Source organism: Oratosquilla oratoria, chromosome 8, assembly GCF_046742065.1.
Source record: "Oratosquilla oratoria isolate Oo_2021 chromosome 8, ASM4674206v1, whole genome shotgun sequence".
NCBI lineage: Eukaryota > Metazoa > Arthropoda > Malacostraca > Stomatopoda > Squillidae > Oratosquilla > Oratosquilla oratoria.
The window spans coordinates 30,745,337-30,769,408 of NC_134784.1; the positions used below are offsets into that span (position 1 = coordinate 30,745,337).

Here is a 24,072-nt window from a genome sequence, read left to right on the forward strand (position 1 = left end):
AGAAGGTAAAAAAATACAAATAAGGTTATATTTTTTCTATTTATTATTAATTGAACAATTAGTAGTTAAAAATAGGAACGGGTACATTTTTATTACTTTTGTTAATCTTCATACTTAAAAAAACACATAAAATGTATTACCAATATCTACTCTATTAGTAACACTACCTAAATATTTTTCTACATCATTTGTTTCACCGTAATAAATATGAACAGGTACATTTTTATTATCTTTGTTAATCTTATTAATTGAAAAAATAAAAAACATAAAATGTATTATTCCCGATATTTACTCTTAGTATAAAATATTGACACTTCTTAAATATTTTTCTTCACTGAATGTTTTGTCATAATCTAATACAATATTTTGTAATTGCATTGCACAGTCATGGTACTTTTTTCTGCACCCTATTGTACTCGCACCTCCCACATAACTTGCAACTCTTGTAAACTTGGTTTTTGCTTTAGTCCATCTATAAGCTTCCAAGAAGATGGATGACAAACACATAACTGATGTTCAAAACTGTTATGCCACCCTTCAATTGCATTGTTTGTTTTTGGCATTCTTTCTACAATGTAAAATACCAGTTCAACATGTTTACACAAAAGAGCATGTCGATGGCTGCATCTATATGGCTACCCAAACTATGTCTTTAAAATAATCCACTACCCCTTGAAGTTCATTTGGAAAAAACTTATTTTGAACTAAAAATTCAAGTGTTTCCACAACATAGGGTACATGAATAAATATCAATGTAGTTAAAGATGAATTTTAAGACCAAATTTAGTATTGGTGTTCTACATTACCTTAATCAGTTCAATACAAGTCAAATACTCACATGCAGTGTTAGGCTGCTTGATGTATGATGATGCAATACGCGCATTATAAAACAAAGTTACAAATGTAATACTCATTCTCTTTCACCCTGAATGGTAATAACCACAGAAAATGCGATCAAGTCTGTTCACAGAATACGGGGGTCACTCAGCTACAACTACAAAATAAATATAATCAGGACAACAATGCTGGCATCTTCATATACCCACTTGCGCCTCATGATGCCAACATCAGATAAGGGTTTAGGCTACTTGCTTGAATTTTTCAGTAAAGACTTTGACAGAAATAATATATATATATATATATATATATATATATATATAAATATATATATATATATATATACATATATATGTATATATATATATATATATATATATTTACACATTGGAAATTTTTGTTCTATGACTTTAACTATGGCAAGTTTGAAATCAGTCATTATTGACTATCTATTGTATGTTCTTTCACTTTCTACATGGCTTTAGCAGCATCCCCAGCATGGTTGTGATTCCCACTTTGTTTCTGGATAGTATCATTGACAGTGATAACACGTGCAAAACATTTAATTTTTCTGGACATATCACATTTCCAGTAAATCTTATTGTTCACTGATCTGTCCTTAATATACAAATATCCATCCAAACATAATTTCCTCTTTCCTTTTTCACTCTCTACAAAAGTTATATCCATCTTGAGGGTTTGAGATTTCCAGAAGTACTGAAATAGAAATAGAAATAATTATAAGAAAAAATTAATATTAACGATTAGGAAAATGATCTGTAGTATTCAACCGTGGAACAATTGATTTTGAGCAATTTACTGTTGAGCAATTGATTGTTTGAGAAAAAAAATTCGAGGAATTTATTTCGAGAAATTTACCTAGATTCTGTGGGTTCAATCCTCAGGAAGTGTTAAGTCACATTTTCATGGTTTCCCAACTCCATTCTGCAATGGCAGATATCAGAGGTGCACTAAACAGGTGTCACATTTCTGTGCTAACACCCAATCAATATGGTCAATCTGATTACACAGGTTTCAGACTTAATATATGTCCAGTCATTCCAGTATTCTCCACACACTACTTGCACTTGGCACCATTGCAGGGATCAGTACTGGCCCCGATCATGTTTGCCATATACAGTACATTAATGACATGGATGAAGGTGTAGAGTGTTATATGAATTTCTTTGCAGATGATGCAAAGATACTAAAGAAGGTAAAAACGGAGGAAGACTGCAACTCAATGCAACAAGATTTGGACAAGACCTGGAATTGGACCCAAAAGTGGGAAGTAAAATTCAATTTAAAGAAATGTAGTATAATGGAGTTTGGAAAAAGTAAAAAGAGAATATCAAAATATTACAAAATTGGTGAAGAAAAGGTGAAAAAAGTAAACTCATGAGAAAGATCTTGGAGTGATGATTGGCAAGGATATGACACCAGACAAACATATTAACAAAATATTTGGAGAAACCTACAATTTATTGAGATCAATCAAAATGGCGTTTGCCTATTTGGATGAAGAAATTATAAAGAAAATCCTAACTACATTAATAAGACCAAAACTCGAGTACACAGTAGCAGTCTGGATACCCAGTACCAAAAAGAACATTAAAAAACTAGAAAGGTTACAAAGAGCAACAACCAAACTAGCACCAACTCTTTCCGAACTAACATATGAGCAAAGACTGTCCAAATTAGAATTACCAACTTTGGAACAGAGAAGAGAAAGAGGTGACCTGCTGTCTATCTATAGAATAATGAAAGGAATGGAAGTTTTAGATAGGGATGACTTATTAATATGGGACAACGGTAAAACGAGAGGACACGAAAAGAAACTAAAAAAAAAGATAGTTCTAGAGGAAATTTAAAAAGGAACAGCTTCCCACATAGAGTTATAGATACATGGAATAAATTAGACAACAAAACAGTGTGTGCAAACACTATACAAGATTTTAAGAAAAAACTTGATGCTGAGAGATACAAAGACGGGTCACCACAAGCATAGCTCCCTTCCCGTATAATACAACTAGGTAAATACAAACCTCACCTAGCCGAATAAAAACACTGTGAAGATACATAAAAGCTGAAATGTCCCCCAAGGGACAGGCAAATGGTTCTGCTCATTGTTGAATACTAGTCATGAGGTGATTCTATTCATTTGAGGAAAAAATCCTTTATAATGAATGGGTTTATTTTGATTAGTGCTTTATGTTTCATGACTTTTCCAATATTCTTCTCTATTTACACACTAGGGTATGGAGAGTGCAGGGTCACCAATTAAGTGAAGTGGCCCTACTGTGGATGTGTTGTGTCCTGCTGCATTGCTTCTAACCCAGGAGAGTGGGTTTGGGTGAGATACAGGGATGATCTGTCATCCATGAGAAGCTAAGATGAGAGGGAGGAAAGGGTGGTGGTTGGGAGTGGAATGGGTGTGAGTGGGTGTATGACTTTTCACTTAGCTACCACCCTGGTAAGGGGAAAAAATCCCTTGGTATATAGATAGCATTGTTCTAGCTACTATCAAGTCAGTATCAGATTTACATAAGATGAGACCCAAAGCTATTAGAAGCCTCTTAAATATTAAACCTAAAACAAAATTTTGGCATATTATCTTGGTTACATGTGAAGCAATTTCAATACATACACACATACATATACCAAAGGCTCTTTTCTCCTTACAAGGCATAAAATCTACTCCCACCCATTCCATCCCCACATACTCCATTCCCATCCACCCCCCTCCCTCCCTCTTATCTTGGCTCCTGGATGACTGGTCATCCCTGCATTTCACCCACTGCCCTGGGTCAGAAGCAGTGTCACAAAATACAGCACATCCACAGCAAGCCCACTTCATTAAGTCGGCAACCCCCTGTCCGTCCCCTTATGCAGAAATGGAGAAGACTGGGAGAAATCTCTTTAGGCTGCATCAATTTATTTTTCACACATACTCCCTCACCCATCATCCCCCACCCACTCCCCCTCATGCATCACAGCATCATCCATACACAATTATTCTCCATTCATTCTTTTGTCTTCTCCCGTCCTTCTTAACAGACATTCCTCTTTTTTCCAATCCCCTTGGATATGGTAGATAGTAATGAGGGGATTGTGCTCACACGCACAATCCCCTCGTTACTATCTACTATATCCAAGCTGAGGGAAAAACTATCTACCCATCTCAAGAAATTAGACATAGGGTGGCAGTTCAACAGTTATAAGTGGTCACACTTCTTTGGAACTGCATGAGTGGAGGTATATGTCCAACACAAAGGGTAAAGGGTAATTAGCATAGATATAACACTGCCTAGAAGGGAGTCTGCACAAAACCACAGTCCTTAAGAATAATTTTGGGCACTCCATCAGGAACATACATCTACTTAGTATCCAGGCCTGGTAAGACAGAAAAACTTTCTTTAAAAATATGTCTATATATCAAAAGGCAAGTAGCCAGGCAAGGAATACACCTAACCCCACCAATCCCACTCCTACCCATTATACCTTTGCTTCCCTTTTATCTTAGCTCCTCATGGTTGAAGGTCATCCCTTTCCCTACCCACTACCAGAAGCAATACAGCAAGATACACAACATCCACAGCAGGGCCCTACTGTTTCATTTACATGGGAACCCTCCCTCCTCATCTGTCAATGCTTTAGAATTCACAGCGACAAACTCTATCCTGAATGATTGCATTATTCCTTCTCATACTTATTTACATATTTCAATTCTAAAGCATTTGATGATCAAAGCACTGAAAAAAATCATAAATAAGAAATTTCTTAACTTACTAATCATGTGATTGAAAAATCATGGGACTTAAATTTCAGGAAATAATTGGTCATGACATCAGTTAAGCATACATAGGATGAGGCCTTCTGCTATCTTTCTCTTTTTGAATTCAGTACCACTGCTATAAAAAAAATTATTTTCATTTATTTACTTATTTACAATTATTATAATTTTTTTTCGCATCTGACCTAGTTATGGACCAAAAGGTTTCCTGTCAGCATGCTTCTCTTTTGTAATCCTTTGTAATTTTTGTATGTGATGAAAATTTGGGGGTAAAAAAATTTTGGTTGTTGGGTCCTGCTGTAGAGGGGCTGTGTGTTGTTGCATTGCCTCTGACCCAAGCAGTGGGTGGGGTAATGGGATGACCCTTTGTTCACAGGGAGCTAAGATAGAAAAGACAACAAATGTATTGTGGATGCATGTGAAATGGGTGAAAGGTGAAATATGCTTTGATTTGATTACCATTTTCAAGGGGATTTTTTTTTTTTTTTTGTATATATAATGAATAATAGGGCTAATTCACACAGGAACATCTTCACATTTCTGTATTCAAACAGACATTTCATATCATCAGTGTAATCTTCTAAACTTCTTCAGGACCAGTCCTCCACAGTGGCGATTTATAATTGTAGATAGTCCCAGCAGGGGGCAGGAGACATAATATGAATAATGGGATCAATCTACACAGGAACATATTCACATTCAGTTTAATCTAAACCTCTTCAGGACCAGTCCTCCACAGTGGCAATTTATAATTGTAGATACTTAGTCCCAGCAGGGAACAGGAGACATAATATGAATAGGATCAATCCACACAGGAGCATAAGAAAATTAGAAAGAACCTAAAGAGCAGCGACAAAAATGGCACCTACACTATCAAATTTGACAAACGAACTAAGATTGTCGAAATTACATCTATCAACACTGGAACAGAGAAGAGAAAGAGGTGATTTGTTGACCATTTACAGAATTATGAAAGGGATGGAAATTCTCAATAGAAATGACTTATTAAAATGGGACAGAAGAGAAACAAGAGGACATGAAAAGAAACTAAAGAAGGACAGTTACAGATGAGACCTGAAAAAGAATAGCTTCCCACATAGAGTGATTGATGTCTGGAACAAACTAAATGGAGAAACAGTGAGTGCCAAAACTATACATGATTTTAAGAATAAACTGGATGCAGACATGAAAATGGGTCACTACGAGAATAGCTCGTCCCGTAAAATACAACTAGGTAAATACATTTCTTTATTCAGTGTTTCTTAACTGATATGGGATTACTTTTTTTTTGCGGGGGGGAGGGGGCTTATGTATTAGGATGTGTTGGTAGAGAATTGAGTTTAGTAGTCTGTTTAAAAGAACTTGTTATGTGACCTGATTTTTTTTTTTTTTTTTTTTTTTTGAGGAAAGATAGTCAAAGCTGATAGAAATCTTGGTCCTAATCCAGCCTTGTTACCACTTGCTTAGGGCTGCATTTCACAGGACCACATGTAGGATCCCATTACTGACTTCTAAATACATATGTATAAGTATGAATAAAAAAAAAAAGTGGAAACACATTGATTGAACATGAAATATTTCATTCAGGTATTCTAAAATTACTTCAACAATTTTACAGCTACAGACTGTGCTGTCTTCTCAGAATACCCGAGTTATTGGTTATTTCCATAGCTAAGCTTATTACAAGCATGTTTGCTTTCAGTTCTATACATGGAGTCACCACAAAAAAATTTCTTCATGAAATCTTGAGATAAAAATTATGTTTTCTTTCCAGACAGCTTTAATGATTTCTCACAATATTTACATCTAGACATATCAAATACAAAATTATACTTATTCTACAACAAATATTTTCCCTGTTATATTCATAAATCTCTCCTTTAAAGTCCTGTTTATAATTATATGTACATATAAATACAATAAAAACCAACATATACGGATGCCCAAGAAGACAAACTGAAGTTTGAAACATAAAGGTATTGATCAAGTTAGATCAATATAAGCAAATTCAGGTAAAACTAATCAGAGGCACTTAGTATACCATCAAATGGGACAACTGAAGATGTGGCATGGCTTGGAGAAAAAAAAATCAACATACTTACAAAAACTTGCATTCTAAAAAATTAATAAATTAAAAATTCAATGTTCTTATTTCCTCAGTAGCCTTAAAAGCTCCATTTGACAGTAACTATGCTCAGATTTGAACTCTAGAAATTCTTACATTAATTCTAAATAAATTTTGTTGACGATATTATTAACTAATTTGAGTACAGAAGAGATCCAGCTTCCAATTAACTCTAAAATAACAAAATTTTGTTTCATGGTCAGAAAACTTTGGAGTACTTGAATTTGTTAAGAGCTAGTACAGCTTTGTAAGTACAAATACCTGACCCATTCTAATTATACAGGTACACAACCCTTTATCCGAAATTTTGAAAACTGAAAAGTTCCAAATCCGAATGTTTTGTGTAGAGGGTGAAAAGTGTCAAAAGAGTATCATTTGGTGGGAAAATACAGGTATGCCCGGAATTCAAATGCCCCCAAAACTCGAACTTGAAATTTAAAAAAAAAATTCAAAAACATTTTGCACCAAATTACAAAAGATTTGTCAAAATCTGAACAAATTCTCAAATGTTCATTACGTTTCTTGGGTGTGTTCACCTTTGCACTGTTCCTCTACCCACGCTGAGTGCTCAGTTTCATTCTTGAAGCGGTAGTGAAAACAATGATTTTTATATCATTTTTAGTTATTTTCTTGGAATTTCAGTTACTGTCTTGGCATTTGAATGGCTTTCTAAAATTAATTATATTAGAATTCTAAGGCGTGGTAAAGTGCTGTGGTTGTGTGTATGTGTACTTAAAAGTTATGGCCCATTGCCTCTTGTAACTTAATTACATATACACACTTTCATGAATGTGTTAATGTTATCAACTTTAATTCATTCCAATACATCATACCAATTTATTACTAAAGCAAGTAAGTCTCTATTAACTGTTACGACATTTATGGTCTTCCATTATCCCACGTAAGTGTGAATAACCACCTCTGTATAGGTTTTGTATAAAGATGTCACTCGAAAATCCTGTTCTTGTTGAAAGCATCCTGATGACATTCGAATGTGAATGTTAGTGAATTTATTTTCATTTATTCTATATCGTCATTTACTAGTTCATTACTGTAACATAATTAAAATGTAATGCCATTAACTGTCTTTCTTTATTCCACTTAGGTGTGGATATTCATACGTTTTCCTGCAGAAATATTACAATTTTGTGTATGATTAAAATTTGTGTATCTACGGTTTAAGTTATCCCCACTGTTTCATTATTCATGTTTTTGATCATCTGTTTCATTTATCAATACATCACTCTATAAATAAGCTATAATAATACCAGTCTCTATTTATCCCAATTATTTTAGCATTTACATGTTTCTGCTGTAATAAAAATTTTCGTATGTGGGATGCTGCCCAAATTTTACTGGGACAGTTAGTATTTGTTCCAAAATCAGAAAAATCCTGAAATCCAAAATGCAGCTGCCCCCAAGGGTTTCAGACAAAGGGTTGTGTACCTGTACTAGTTTGGTATTTCTGAAAAAAAATTCTTAGGTAACTATTCAAATATAATAAAAAAATATTGGACCAAATCAAATGTTTGTCAAAAATCCAAATTTCATATCAATCCCTTAATATGTTGTTTCAGAGGTACAAATGTTATCAGTTACACCAAGAGTATTACTGAAATTTAATGAATTTTGTAGCTGAAGAACAAAGAAGCATGTGTAACAATAATAATAAAAAAAAAAAAAAAAAAAAAAAAGCATTCCATTAAAAATGTGTAACAACAACCAATCTTACTAGTCACAAATTTGCTAGGATTTTTCATTTTCTAGAAGTAAAATGTTCAAAGATTTGTAAAATCAATGAAACACCAAGATTACTTGGACTACATGAAAGACTTCAAACCTTGATCAAAGTTTACATTGATATTCAAAATGTAATTTACTTTGACTAACAGGCATTATCCTGCTGGAATATGAAAACAAAACAATTTGAAGATGTGGATATTCTTTTGGAAACTAATTATATAATTACCAATAAATTTTGCCTAAAATTAAGTGGTTGAAAAAAGGAAGATAAAGTAGGCATTCTCATACAACTTTCTTTTACCTCATCATATAATTACTGTGCAAGTACATTAACATGCCAGACTTGTCACTACTGACTCACAAAACTGTACACAAGAACTTCACAGTTCCCTAAAAACTGACAGCCACCTGCTGGACCCATTGATCTCTTTGTGAAAATATACTGTAGTCTTTAATGAGTATAAATGGGACAGTAGTGTCTGTTCTGATTTTTATGCTGCTACTGATTTAATGCAGAGGTGGTGTCAATGGATGTGTGCAAGTGTGACTCATTGACTTGTAAACATTTTATTTTTCATTTATTTATTCTTTCTAGTTGTCTGAAAAGGGGTGGATAAAAACTGTGATGCTGGAAAAATTCTGTACTGGTTCCTTTATGTTTTTCTGTAGAGTCATTTTGAAAAGTTGGAGTTAAATTGTAATATATTTGTGAGTACCACATTGCTAAAACAGATATTTTATATAATTCTGTGTGTTATTGTTCTGGGTTTTCACAAAATCATAAACCATCTATGGAGATTCGTTGGTACAGCCCCTACACCTTCCATGTGCTTGAAGGTAACTGGATAAAAACAGTCCTATGTAATTTACATACATTCCTTGAAAAGGAGGAGGGGAGGGAAAGAGAGACAGAGATGGAGACAGAAAGAAAGAGTTGCAGTTGTTAGTGAGTAAAGCTGTTCCACCACTGAAATTTGGCTGTTTTTTTATGAAGCAAATTGCAAAATTTCTTTTTCTCCTAACAGCTTCAGTTGTATTTCCTCCACTTTTTTCATATATGGAGAGTTGACAACCAACAACTTTACCCTTCCTCCTATTACTAGTGCCAGAAATAGACCTGCACTAATACAACACAGACTAGTTTCCAGTTCCTCCAAAGAAAGGTCTATAGGAAGGCCTATGGACTGTTGCCAGCCCCACAGTGCAGGATTTCAGTCAGTGAAACTTGTGGCAAAATATAGTTGTATGTATTTACCTAGTTGTATTATATAGGAAGGGGAGCTATGCTTGTACTGACCCACCTTTGTATCTCGCAACATCTAGTTTGTTCTTAACCTCTTCACTCCGGGGCACATCGCACGTCTGGCAGCATTAGCTGCCCGACGTGTGATGTTGCGTCATAATAATCGCATTATAAAAAATAAAGTCAGTGCTCAATCGTTCATTCTCTTTCACCCGTGAATTTTGATAACCATAGAAAATATGATGAAGCCAGTTTAGAGAGAATGAAGGTTACTGAGGTACGACTACAATAAATATAATCAAGACGCCGACGTCGGCATCATCGCGTACCAACTTGCTCCTCATGACGCCTACGTAGGCATCACCGTATGGAAGTGGTTAAATTCTTGTATAGTTTTTGCACACACTATTGTTTCGTCCAATTTATTCCACACACACATATGTATACGTGTGTATGCACACACACACTGGAACATATAGGAGGGATACAAGGGAACCTACTAAAATGGATGGAGGACTTCCTGATTGGTAAAAAGATGAGAGTAGTGCTCAGAGCAAAATATTCAGGTTGGAAAGAGGTGATCACTGGAGTACTGCAAGGATCTGTATTGGCTCCAATAATGTTTGCTATTTATGTGAATGACATGGATGATGATGTGAAATGTTACATGAGCTTCTTTGCAGACGACGCCAAACTGTTAAGGAAAGTAAAAACTGAAAAGGATTGTGAATCACTGCAGAAAGACCTGAATAAGGTATGGAACTGGAGTCAGAAATGGGAAGTGGACTTCAATACAAAGGCAGGACACCATAAGCGTAGTTCCCCTTTCCACAAAATACAACTTGGTGAATACAACTAGGTAAATACACACAAATCTTATTTGTTTTTATTCAAGGTTAATAGATATAATGCAAGAAAGGGACAGATGGGCAGATTGTGATATCTGGGATTAACAAAAGGCATTTGAAAAAGTAACACACATAAAGCTATTAAGAAAACTTGAAATAACAGGAGGTATACAAGGATATTTATTGAAATGGATAGAAGATTTCTTGCATGGGAGAAAAATGAGGGTGAGATAAAAACTCAACCTAAGAAGAAATGATAAGTGGAGTCCCACAAGGTTATGTATTAGCTCCAATAATGTTTGCTATATATATAAATGACATGGATGAAGGTGTAGAATGTTATATGAACTTCTTTGCAGATGATGCAAAACTACTAAAGAAAGTACAGAAAAAGACTGAATCACTACAAAGAGACCTGGACAAAGTCTGGGAATGGAGCCAAAAGTGGGAAGTGAACTTCAACATCAAGAAATGTAGTATAATGGAGTTTGGAGGAGAAAAAAAAAAAAAAAAAAAAAAAAAAAAATATATATATATATATATATATATATATATATATATATACACATATATATATATTTATATATATGTATATATATATATATATATATATATATATATATCTGGACTATAAAATCGGTGCAAAGGAAGTGAAAAAAGTTAGTTCTGGAAAGGACCTAGAAGTACTGTAATTATCACCATAGACATGTCATCAGACAAGCATATAAACAAAATAGTCGAAGACACCTATAATTGACTAAAATCAATGAAGGTGGCTTTTAATTACTTGGGTGAAATATAAAAAAAAAAAAAAGGACACCCATCACAAAAAAGAATATAAAGAAATTAGAAAGAATACAAAGAGCAACAACAAGGATTGCACCAACACTTTCAAAATTGACATATGAACAAAGATTGTCTAAACTGGAACTACCAACCCTGAAACAAAGAAGAGAAAGAGATCTACCGACCATTTACATAATCATGAGAGGCATAGAAGTCCTTGACAGAGAAGACTCATTAAATGGAGAAAAAAAAAAAAAAAAAAAAAAAAAAAAAAAAAAAAAAGATAGTTATAGAAGAGATCTGGAAAAAAAAAAGTTTTCCACAAAGAGTGGTGGATGTCTGTAATAAATTGGACAAAACAATAGTGCGTGCAAAAACCATACAAGAAATTAAGAACAAACTAGATGCCGAGAGATACAAAGACAGGTCACTACGAGCATAACTCCCCATTCCATATAATACAACTAGGTAAATACAGTATTCAGGTCACTAAAGGGGATAGATTGCATTGACAGAAGAGATCTCCTGATTAAAGATAGAAGGGCTTTAAAAAGTCATGGTAGTAAATATAGAAAGGTCATATGTCTAAAGGATATGAAAAAAATACAATTTTCTATAGATGCACAAATGTGTATTTATTCCAGATATCCACCACACAGAGTGGTGGCTATCTGGAATAAATTGGATGAGGCAACAGTGTGTGCAAATACTATACAAGAATTTAAGAACAAACTTGATGCTGAAGGCTAGACAGGTCACTATGAGCATAGCTCCCTTCCCGTATAATACAACTAGGTAGATACCTAGTTGTATTATATGGGAAGCTATGCTCATAGTGACCCATCTATGTGGAATAGCTTAGGTGATATAGCCCAAGCTCAAACAATACATGAGTTCAAATCTAAATATAATTGGAAATCAAGGATATGATTAAGTTGGAACTGTACATGAATTTGAGTCTAGGTAGGTTAGAAAATTAGAAAATAAGAGACAGGACCCAATGAACATTGCTCCTTTCCTGTATACTACAATTAGGTAAATACAAACACACAAAGAAATTAGAAAGAATTCAAAGAACAGCAACAAAAATGGCGCCTACACTCTCAAATTTGACATACGAACAAAGATTAGATAAATTACATCTATCAACACTGGAACAGAGAAGATAAAGAGGTGATTTGCTGACTATTTATAGAATTATAAAAGGGATGGAGGTTCTTGATAGAGACAACTTGTTAAAATGGGACAGAAGAGAAACAAAAGGACACGAGAAGTAAAACAAGAATATCAAGACAATATATAATTGGAACAAAGGAAGTGAAGAAAGTGGGACCTGAAAAAGACCTGGGAGTAATTATTTCATATGTTGTCCCTTTATAAACAAAAAAACAAAATTGTCAGAGAATCCTACATCTTGCTTAGATCAATTAGATGAAGAAATGGTTAAAAAAATATTAGTCACACTAATAAGGCCTAGACTGGAGTAGGCTGCAACACTATGGTCACCCAGTACCAAAAAGAATATAAAGAAAATTGAAAGAATCTAGATAGCAACCACGAAAATGGCCCCAGCACTTTCAAACATGTCATATGAGGAGAGACTGGCTAAAATGAAATTACCGACTTTGGAACAAAGAAGAGAAAGCGGTAACTTACTGACCATCTACAGAATCATGAAATACATGGAAGTCCTTGATAGAGAGGAGTTACTAAATTGGGACAAAAGAAACACAAGACATGATAAATATCTCAAAAGGACAGTTATAGAAGAGACATGGAAAAAAAAATCCACACAGAATGGTAGATATCTGCAACAAACTGGACAAAACAATAGTGTGTGCAAAAACCATACACGAATTTAAGAACAAACTAGACACTGCGAGATACAAAGATGGGACACCACGAGCATAGCCCCCCTTCCCATGAGATACAACTAGGTAAATAAATACTAGGTAAATACACACAGATCATGAGAATACAAAAGGTACCAACCAAACTGGTTCCCAGCCAGGATGATAAACCATACAAGGAGAGACTAAAACACTGGGTCTGCCAATTTTGAAAAACTTAAGTGAAACTGATATCATTATAATATTCAGGTTGCTAGAGGGGATTGACTGCTACAAAATAAGATTACTATTAATTTTTTCAAGGTATGCATATTAATCTGACACTGTTTTTTGTCCAATCAGCAGCCAACACAGTGAAAGACGAAGTTAAAACATTAAGATAATTTTTTCTGATGGTTAAGATGCTTAAAACCAATTTAAAAGTAGATGAACCCTATCTCTTTGTTTCATTTTTTTTCTGCACTTATAAGTTTCATAAACTTTCTGACATTACTTAAATGTTAGCAATGTGATACACAACAATTCAACACATTTCATATTCACAAACATTTCAATATCACGTGGCAGACAGCTTTCCCAATAACCTTAGGCCATAAATTTCACTTATAAAATGTAATTAACATCAGTAATAACAAATATATGAATCAATGGTTCAAAATAGTGTTTGTTTGGAAACTTGTAAGCACATAACTTGAGAATACATATGACAGAGAAAAAAGGACTGAAGCACCTTGGAAGAGGAACCTACATCATCTGTCTATACATTGTTTCCCTCCTTCCATTACAACAGCCTTTCATAGGAGAAATGTGGAGTATAAAAATCACTTAGATCATTTCCTTCAGCTGAAAGTCCTAATGAAACTATCTTCATTGCAGTTGATCCGTTTCCCCAACTTGATAGTCCCAGTGAGAGAAACCAACTATTTCTAAAGTTCCAATAGGACTATTTCCTTCTGCTGAAAGTCTCAGCCAGATGATCTGCCTTCCAGTCGAAAATCTTCAATCAAATACCTCAGTGGAACCATCTCTATCTAGCAAAAGCTCCAGTGAAATACTCCCTCAGATGAAACTTCCTTTTGAAACTACCCTTCAAATCTGTCCAATGAAGACTTTTGAGTGCTGGTTATAGACACAACACACTCTGCAAAATGACTTTGTCCTATACAAATTAAATACCTGGCCTCAATTTAAGTGGTCCACTCATACCTTGAGGAGTTTACCATAAAACAAAATAAAAATGGAAATAAATCTGAACACCTGAAACTGTTTCTTCACTGTTTCTGCCTACCTGTATCCTATGAGTTCACCTCATATAGCATCCTATACTCTTGACCTCACCTTCCCTGACTGCAAGAGTAGTTGAAAGCATACCCAAAAAAGGGGTTGATAATATATAGAAGGCACCCTAATACTGCCACTGTTCTCCTGAATATCCGAGTGGCTCTCCATAGCAAACCACTCTTCCAGTGGCAGGGTCTTGCTTAATACCAGGCATTTTAAGTACTAGAACCCTCCTTTTCAAGAGGTATTTAGTGCTTTAAGTCACTTTACATCCATAGTTGCCATAGGTATTGATTAAGCAAGTTTTTGGCCCTGCAACTGTTCTCAGTACCACAAGGATGAGGCAGTGGCTGACACAGTGGCTGTTGAAGCAGCAACTTCCTCAGCAGTGTGCCTCTTTTTTAGATGTCGCTGCAGCACATCAACTCGTGCAGAAGTATATGGGCACATGGGGCATGTGAATGGCCGCTCCCCTGTGTGAGTTCTCAGATGACGCTTGAAATCTCTTGATGTCTTGAAGGTTGACCTGTGGCAGTATGGGCATGCGAAGGAGGAGGAGGAGGAGGAGGAGGAGGAAGAAGAGGATGTCGTTGTGGAAGAGGAAGAGGGTGCAGCTGGGGTGTTGATGCCTCCTGACTGTGATGGTGGAAGGAGCAGGGGCACTGGTGGAGGCGGCATGGAGGCCAGTTGCTGTTGGAGAGCACCATTGGAGAAACTCTCGTCGCCCTCCTGGGGAACGGAAGGAAAAAAAAAATCTTAAGCTCTTGGGGAACTAGTGAAGCTCCTTCCTGCCTCCTCCATCCTCTGCTCCTTTTCTCACCCTCCTCATGCCCCCTGCTAGCAAGCAGCTCCTTATGCAAAAGTATTTCAACTCATTCTAGAGACTGCCATACACATGTATGACTTAGCAATATCTCAAAAGGATGACCAACTTGAAGCGCATAAATCAGTCAACCCCATACCATCTTACTTGTGGCAAATTATTACTGTCTCTATCCTTACAATACATACTATTCATAGTATGAGTGTTACCCTTCCTATCCACAGGGAACTATACAATGTTGCTCTCTGCCCTAAAAGAAGTTCCTTTGATTTACATTCAATCAACACGTATTTTCATCTGGAAAATATATTTTAATTGCACTGCTAAAATGTCAGGTATGACTGTGTTGGTATGACAGTGTTGTCATGCGTACAATTTTGTGAGTGGATTTCAGCATTTTAAGCCTTTATGAATTTTGACAACTTCAATGAAAGGCAGTAGAGAAGACAAGGAATGTTATCTTGCATTACCTTGCCTTGCATTCACTTTTTTGTGGTTGTGGTTACATTTTTTTTCTTAGGATACAAGTTTCCTGCTTAAAACCAAGGTCATGAGATGGATTGATTCATCCACAATTCAAAAGTCTATTACAAAATTTGAAAATCTGCCAATAGAATTACACATTCACAACAACTGCATCAAACTTTTGTATTCCAGAGGCAATTCATTTTCACCATAAGAAGTAGAAGTCAAGTAATTAACTGTAAGAGAAGTAGGTAGTGATGTAGAAAATCAGCAGAATCTCTAAGAGTGAATACAAGTTTATTTCTTTTCTTTGTAATTTTCCCAAAAATCTACAGATTTCATTATAAATCTGATGACTGTGTTGGTAAGGCCACTTGATTCTGCTTTCAATGGTACAAAGTACATAAAAAAGTGGGCTAGAAAAATATGGGTTAGGAAGCTTGAATGTTTCACACTTCCTTGTGTTCCCCTCATGTGAAATACTAACTGCGTAGGTTCTATGAAGTTAATATTCTAGAGAATTTAATGACACCCCTAATGACCAGAAATACACACTTTCTTTTATGATCGGAGCCTAATTTCCACTCAAAATAGAATGCTAATCACTTGTTTTTATTATCCCTTCTTTCTGCTGCTACCCTGAAATCTCTGCTTTACTGCATCCGATGAAAAAATTCCCCCAAAATATATAAATACTGGTACTGATTTCGTACTTCTTCGAAACAAAGAAATAAAATCCTTGGCTAACTCTCCAACATAGCCATACTACATACCAATTATCTCCCCATAAGACAAGTCCCCAACATGACCAACAAACGACTTCCCAAGTCTTTTCCACATAGTCACTCTCGCTCCATCCATAACATGGGAAACCATTCATGACTTCCCCTCTGAACATTTAGTAATACGGGACATCATTAATTAATTGATTAATTGATGCCTCGTCTTTCATCATGAGGAAGACTTACTGTCCAAAAGTTGTTGGCCATGGTCCCTGAGCCATCCCACACATCTTTTTGCAAAGAAACTGGACTGTTGTCTACACTGAATTTGTGTGGAGCCGTTTTTATGTCACTGACTGAAAGTGATAAGGAGTGGGAAGCAGATGCCATTTCCAGCTCTCCAAGTGTAAAAAAGTTCTAAGAGATACGACTGAAATTGATACAGAGAGATCTCAGGACTAGTCCGGAGAACGAATGTAGCCTCTCTTAGTAGATCTGAAGGGGTTGACAGGTTTTGAAAATAGGCAGCTTCACAGTCCATTTTGCAAGATCACTACATGCAGAAACCTATCACCAGTTCCAAAGATCACCACAGAACTTACAAAATTAAACACTGTCACAAAGATATGCATAAACTACAAGGCAAAATGGCCTGAATACATTGTACAAACCTCAAGGCCTGTACATCCACATGGCATCAAATTGGAACGCACAAAGCCAGATCTGACCAGCCTTCCTGCGTGACCCAAGGCTAACCTAATTCAGTGCAATTATGTAATTATGCACCATGGGTGATTACCCATACTGTATATATATTGGCTCTTGGCTGCATGTAAATCAGTTCAGTTCCAACCATTTAATAAACAACAAACTACCCGCTAACATTTTTCTTCTCACTGTAGCCCACAGCGGCTACATTGGCGACCCAAGTGAGGACCATGGATCCATCTCCTGTTACTTCTGCCCTCCCCCACTGCTCCAACTCTTCCAACAGCCACTAGGGGACATTAAACCAAACACAGCATACCATGAGATGCTGTCCATTGCCTGCCTCACACCCACAGTCAACAGAGGCAGCAGGAGAATTAACATGCTCTATAATATGTGGCTTCCCAGCGCCCATCCGATCCATCCTTGGCAACATAAAGGACGATATAACCACCGCAGAAGCAGTGCCACATGACAGGTCCCAACAACAACAATGATGATGATGTTGGGCAACTGCCCCCACCACCATGGCCCTTGGACTTTTGTCCTGGCAGACCTCACGATGCCTCTCTTTGGTGCTGAATTTCCCATTCATTACAGGTTACTAGTCAACATTGCCAACAGCTGTCTGGTCAGCGCAACAGCCCCTGTCTCAATGCCCCTCCAAACTACAACGCAATCAACCATGGCCACCACCATCAAGGATAGACACCCCTACGTTCAATGCTCACTAAGCCATCTGGGGCAACTTCATCATGTCTCCAGCAGAGATGGCCCATCTCGACTCCATTGCAATCCGCATCACAATCAACCACTGTCACCGCCATCTACGCTCAACACTCACTGGACCAGCAAAGATGACCACTGGCAAGCCCCTCTTATGCCAAGGCCATTTTAAGAGGGTAGTATTGTACAAACCCCGTGGCCTGTACAGCCACATGACATAAAATTGGATCTGATGGGCTGGCCAGGTCTGTCCTGCCTTCCCTGCATGACCCAACGCTAACCTAATTCAGTGCAATTCTGTAATTAAACACCATGGGTGATTACCCATGCTGTACATATATTGGCTCCTGGCTGGATGTAAATCAGTTCAATTCCAACCATTTGGTAAATGACGAACTAACCACTAACACTATTTTCTTCTCACTGTAGCCCACAGTGGCTACAACAGAGAGGAAATAAAGGATTTGGTAAACTATGACACAGCTTTGTTCCTATCCATAGATGAAACCCAAAGATAACAAACACCACAGTAAAAACAAATACAAAAGCCTCTCCCCATAGGCTACAGGCATAAAACAACCTGTATTTCACACCTAAAATTACCTCCCTATTGATGAGAAACAAAATAAAATGCAAGAAGAAACTATCAAAACAAGAACAGTTACAACCAAAGATGTTACAAAAGAGAGATAAAACTGAGAGGTATACTAGATCCCTAGATGAAAAAATGAAAAACAGAAATTGAGTATGTTTTCATACACATATATATATACAAGGAGCTACAGTAAAAAGGAAATGAGTGGGTGCTGGATAAATGTGGGATGGGTTAGGAGTGGGTACATAATATTAACAATACATACATGTACTAAAAGGCATTTTCCCTTGTGGTGATCTGAGCTTTATATAACTAATAGTACTTGTTAACCTAATTAAAAATGGGTATATTTTCTTATACTATTTTCTGTTTTGTTTTCAGACTATGGTGATGCTTTTGGTTGAATAAAGGTTCTGAGTATTCTTTGAAAATGCCTCATCCCTCATATAAGGGGGTGGCTGAGTCAAAGCATACATCCACCCTTCACCAATCCAAAACCAGTTTGTTTTCCCTTCTATCTTTGCTACTAGTGGATTATGGGTCATCCCTGTCTCCGATCCACTGTTTATCTTAGAGGCAGTGCAGCAACACACATCACCTCCATAGCAAGGACTGACACCCAAAGCTGGTTTATCCCTACTGGTGACCCTGTCCAATCATCCACTTGAGAATTTCCAGAGCATATAAGACAAGAAATCCCTTCAAGTTGTATCAGTTTCTTTTCCATTAACAACTCTCCACTCACACCTATCTTTTGCCCTCTCCATTCCTTGCTCATCAAACATTCCTCTTGCACCCAAAGCTCCTTTCACCATCTATCCAAAATATGTACATAAATCCTCCATCTATTCACAAAACAGAACTTCATAGAACACAACAATAATGTAATACCATTAACAAGCATTTATTTAAAACAAGTTCCAATCCCACAACACTAGAAAACAGGAAAATAAATATATACACAAGATTTAGCTAGACATGGCAGCTACCAAACCCTTCTGGAAAGACACAAAAAATGCCATGAAGAAAACTCATACACTTGCATGGAAAAGGCTTGGACAAGATATCAAAGTACCACCTAAAACATCTGGTACCTGCAGCAATAAAAGCTCAGTTATCTTCAACCATTACTGGTCACACAATGGCAACATATAATCACACTGAACACATAACTGAAGACACTTGCAGAAACCACTGGGTTATGAAATAATGAAAGACAAAATGTTTTTATTAATACACCTTCAGGGTATGTAGTGGAATGAAGCAATAATAAATATACGACTTGATTCAATCATATTCTTGTCCTTTATGGAATTACTCATGGTATATAGTTGATTAATTCACTGTTCCTAGGTAACTAGCAACAATCACCAGATGGGCTCAAAAGTCACTCAAAGAAGAAATATTTTATTGTTTAGGTATGGCTAGAGAGGGACACTGTAGGTTGAAATGTTCAGTGTCATGTCTGTGTTGACTGCATCTGAGGCAGTTTGCTTCAAAAGCCATATTAGATGGTGACATGAATATAGTTATGTTTGTGGCTCTCACCTCTTATGGGAAGAATTATTTGTATGCATGAGGTGTGGAGTGTGGTGGAGTTGGGAGTTTGGTAGTTCTTGAGTGTCCATTTTATGATCAGAAAGTGCATGTGCTTTTGTATGGATGTGTTGTGTGATGCAGGTAGCTGTTTGAGTATTATGCTGGTAGTGTGGTTTAACTTGTGTTATCATAGATCTGTGCTGTTCTCAGGTAAGGATTCTGGTTTGTGTGTGTATATGTTGTACTGGAGTGGCTTATGTGCATCCCATTAATATTTTTAATGCTTTGTTTTGTGTTGTTTGATGGATGTCTATGTTTGCTTTCTTGACTGTATGGAACCATGCCATGGGGACACAGCTAGATGTTTCTTCTAAACTGTTTAAAGACTGTAAAGTTTCTGCTGACCAAAACCAGTACTTGCTACTGATCTCATCATGTTTATTTACTTACTGATTTCCACTGTTAGGTGATTGATGTATGGGCTGAATAACATGGAGTACCAAAAGTGAGAAGTTGGCTATTCATTTTCATTGTTGGATGCTTCTTTGATTCATGGTTGTCCAGGGTGAGGAATGTCACTGATGATTTCTGAGAGTAGGTTTCTATTCTATCCTGTCTCAGTCACTGTCAGTCTATACAAGTTTGTGTGATCTTAGCAGGTGTTCTATAGTTGCCAAACTGGGTTATTATTTATGATTGATTGATTTATGGGATTTTTTACTTGAAGGCCAAGTGCCGGAGCCGGTAGGCCATTCAGTGCAGGTTATTATCTATGGGTCATCTGCATAGACAAGCAATTTGGTGTTATGTTCTGGATTTGGTGTGGATGATCACTTGTTAAGAGGTTAAATGGTGCAGGTGAGAATATATTACCTTGGGGTACTCCAATATGCAATCTACTGATCCTAGATGTCTGTTTTGGGACTGTCAATCTCTTTCAGCTAAGAAGTATGTTATTCCTGTGTGCTTACAATATAAAGTGTGTTTATGGTATTCAGAGTAAAGGATATGCATTATATTGGTATAAATGGAAAATTAAAATTGAGGATTACCACCAAAAATACAGCATTAGAATAGGCCAAATGTCCAGTGGTGTTTTTTCTGCATGTAAACAACTACGAAAGAGACAAGAACAGTGTCAAGAAAACTATCATGAGTAATTCCGTAACTGACAGGAATAAATCTGAAAATATGAATCTACATATGGGATTGTCTTAATTGAATAATCTTGTTTTTAAGAAAATTGTTAAGCAATATTCAGGAACCCCAAGAAATTCATGACGTCAACCTTCACAGACTGAGGATACACTTGTGCACCCATCCCAGTTCTTTTCTCTAGTGAGACTCTGTATAGTTATTGCTACTTTCTTTGTTACACTAAACCCTGAAGATTTTTTCATAAATAAAAATATTTGGCATTATTTTATTTCAATTCCCAGTGGTTTCTGTAAACATATATGGCAGATTTTCTTGTTCAGCTGAAGGGTAGCATTTGGAATAGATATTAATGTCATCTCAAAATGGACATTTTCAGTTAGCAAATACCCAGTAAAGGTAAAGATGAGGGTAATGGGCAGGGGACTGGAGATGATTAAGGAAAATGGAGAAAAATGGGTCGTGAGCCAGTTGTTGTTTGCTGATGACACTGTGCTTGTGGCGCAGTCAGAGGGGGATTAAGGGAGTTAGTGACAGAGTTTGGGAAAGTATACAATAGGAGAAAGTTGAAGATAAATGTGGATAAAAGCAAGGTGATGAGATGTACAAGGGGAGAGGATGGCATTGAGTTGGAAGTAAGTCTTAAAAGGAGAGAGGCTGGAAGTGGATAGCTTGATGTATTTGGGGTTGCAAGTGGCACAGGAAAGGGAGGAGTGGAGGTAAAGCCAAATTGTAGATTGAGAGATGCAAGTAAATGCCTTGGGGGTTAAAAATTGTCATGAAAAATAGGCATCTGGGAATGGATGCAAAAAGATTGTATGAAAGGGTGATTGTGCTGATGGCTTTGCATGGGGCAGAGAATTGGAATTTAACTGAGGCAGAGAGGAAAAGCTTGAATGTGCTCAAGATGAAATGTCTGAGAAGTATGGTAGAGGTTATTAGGTTGGACAGAGTGAGAAACGAGGAGGTGAGGAGAGCAGGAGTGGAAAAGGAGATGACATAGAGCTGATGAAAGATTACTGGGATGGTTTGGGTATATGGAAAGAATGAGTGAAGAAAGATTTGTAAAAGATATGTGGAAGGGAGTGGTAGAGGGAGTGAATTTGAGGAGAGGACTGAGGATGAGATGGGGTGAAAAAGATGTTAAGCAAGAGGGGAATGTCTGTTGAGCAAGAAAGGGAAAAGGCAGGAGACAGGAGTGAGTGAAAAGTGGCTGTGTATAGATGATACTGTTAGGCAAGGAGGGAAGGGGCAGGGGATAGGGGGGTGGGAGGTGCTTATGTGTGAACAATATTTTGATGCTGCCGGAAGAGATTTCTTCCTGTCTTCTCTTTTCCTGCACGTGGGGACGGAGAGGAAGGGTCACTGATTGAGTAAAGTGGCCTTGCTCTGGATGAAATGTTGTCTTGCTCCATTGCTTCTGACCCAGGGCAGTGGGTAGGATACAGGGATGACCCATCATCCATGAGGAGCTAAGATGAGGAGGAGGAAAGGGTGGTGGATAGGAGAGGAATGGGTGGGATTAGATATGTGCCTTTGACTTGCCTACTTCCCTTATAGGCAGAAAATACTCTTGGTATATAGACAGATGGATAGAACACCATATAGTTTTCATTTGTTTATGACCCGTCCTCTTGCCCACTTCCGTCTGCTCCCAGAAGTTTGGGTCACTCCCAGGAATGACAGACTAGAAAATTCTACAATACAATAAACTACTTGAGGCTGGTTTAATACAGTGCAGTATCAATTCCAATTATATTTTTCTTCAATCTTTCCATGTTAGTCACTATTCCTGAATGACACAGTAAACAGTTGTTCCCATTTATAAATGTGCACCTTGTACGATATCCACACATTATAATATATATATATATATATATATATATATATATATATATATATATACACACACACACACATATTTGGATGAGAAAATGGTAAAGAAAATATTAGTTACACTGATAAGACCAAGACTGGAGTATGCTGTGACACTATGGACACCCAGTACTAAAAAAAAATATAAAGAAATTAGAAAGAATACAAAGAGCAATGACAAAGATGGCACCAACACTCTCCAAATTGACATATGAACAAAGATTGTCTAAATTGCAACTACCAACTCTGGAACAAAGAAGAGTAAGAGGAAATCTACTGCCTATTTACAGAATTATGAAAGGAATGGAAGTCCTAGATAGAGATGATTTATTAAAGTGGGACAAGAGAAAAACAAGAGGACATGAAAAGAAACTCAAAAAGGATAGTTATAGAAGAGATCTGAAAAAGAATAGCTCCCCACAGAGAGTGGTGGATATCTGGAATAAATTATATGAGGCAACAGTGTGTGCAAATTCTATTCAAGAATTTAAGAACAAACTTGATGCTGAAAGATACAAAGACGGGTCACTGCGAGGATAGCTCCCTTCCTGTATAATACAGCTAGGTAAATAAATATACATACTTACCAAAAGGTCTCATGACATTTTAAGAGGGTTAGCCGAGTCAAAATTCAAACCCACCCACACCCATTCATCACTCCTCCCATCTATCACCTCAAATAGTTCATTCTAATTCTCTACCACACTAATTAGGTCAAATGTAACAGAGCAAGAAATATTAGCCCCATAGTATGGCCCGACAATGGGCACCTGTATTAAGAGTCCCAGTAAGATTGATGTCAGTCATCTCCCCACAACCCATCTTCAAAATCTGTCAACATCATTACCTACATTTGGAATTGGAGCACCAAGGTGCTGGCATCCAGTTTCAAGACTCAACCCACGATATATTTCTATCAACTTTATACTCCCACTGCCTTTTCGCACAACCAGCAATT

General features: G+C 36.7%; 1 protein-coding gene across 3 annotated transcripts in view; it reads right to left on the reverse strand.

Annotated features, from left to right (window-relative positions):
- The window catches only part of LOC143027676 (uncharacterized), a 65,606-nt gene that overhangs the window by 5,116 nt on the left and 36,418 nt on the right, over positions 1 to 24,072 (reverse strand). Inside the window, exon 6 of one of the 3 annotated variants that reach the window (XM_076189108.1) lies at positions 33 to 1,554. The exons of 1 other annotated variant lie outside the window; for it this stretch is intronic. In XM_076189108.1, coding sequence (XP_076045223.1) covers positions 1,309 to 1,554 — 246 coding nt within the window. In that variant the 3' untranslated portion in view covers positions 33 to 1,308. Of the gene's footprint in view, positions 1 to 32; positions 1,555 to 14,255; positions 15,236 to 24,072 lie in introns of those variants that run through there. One more of the 3 variants, XM_076189107.1, reaches the window with a different exon arrangement.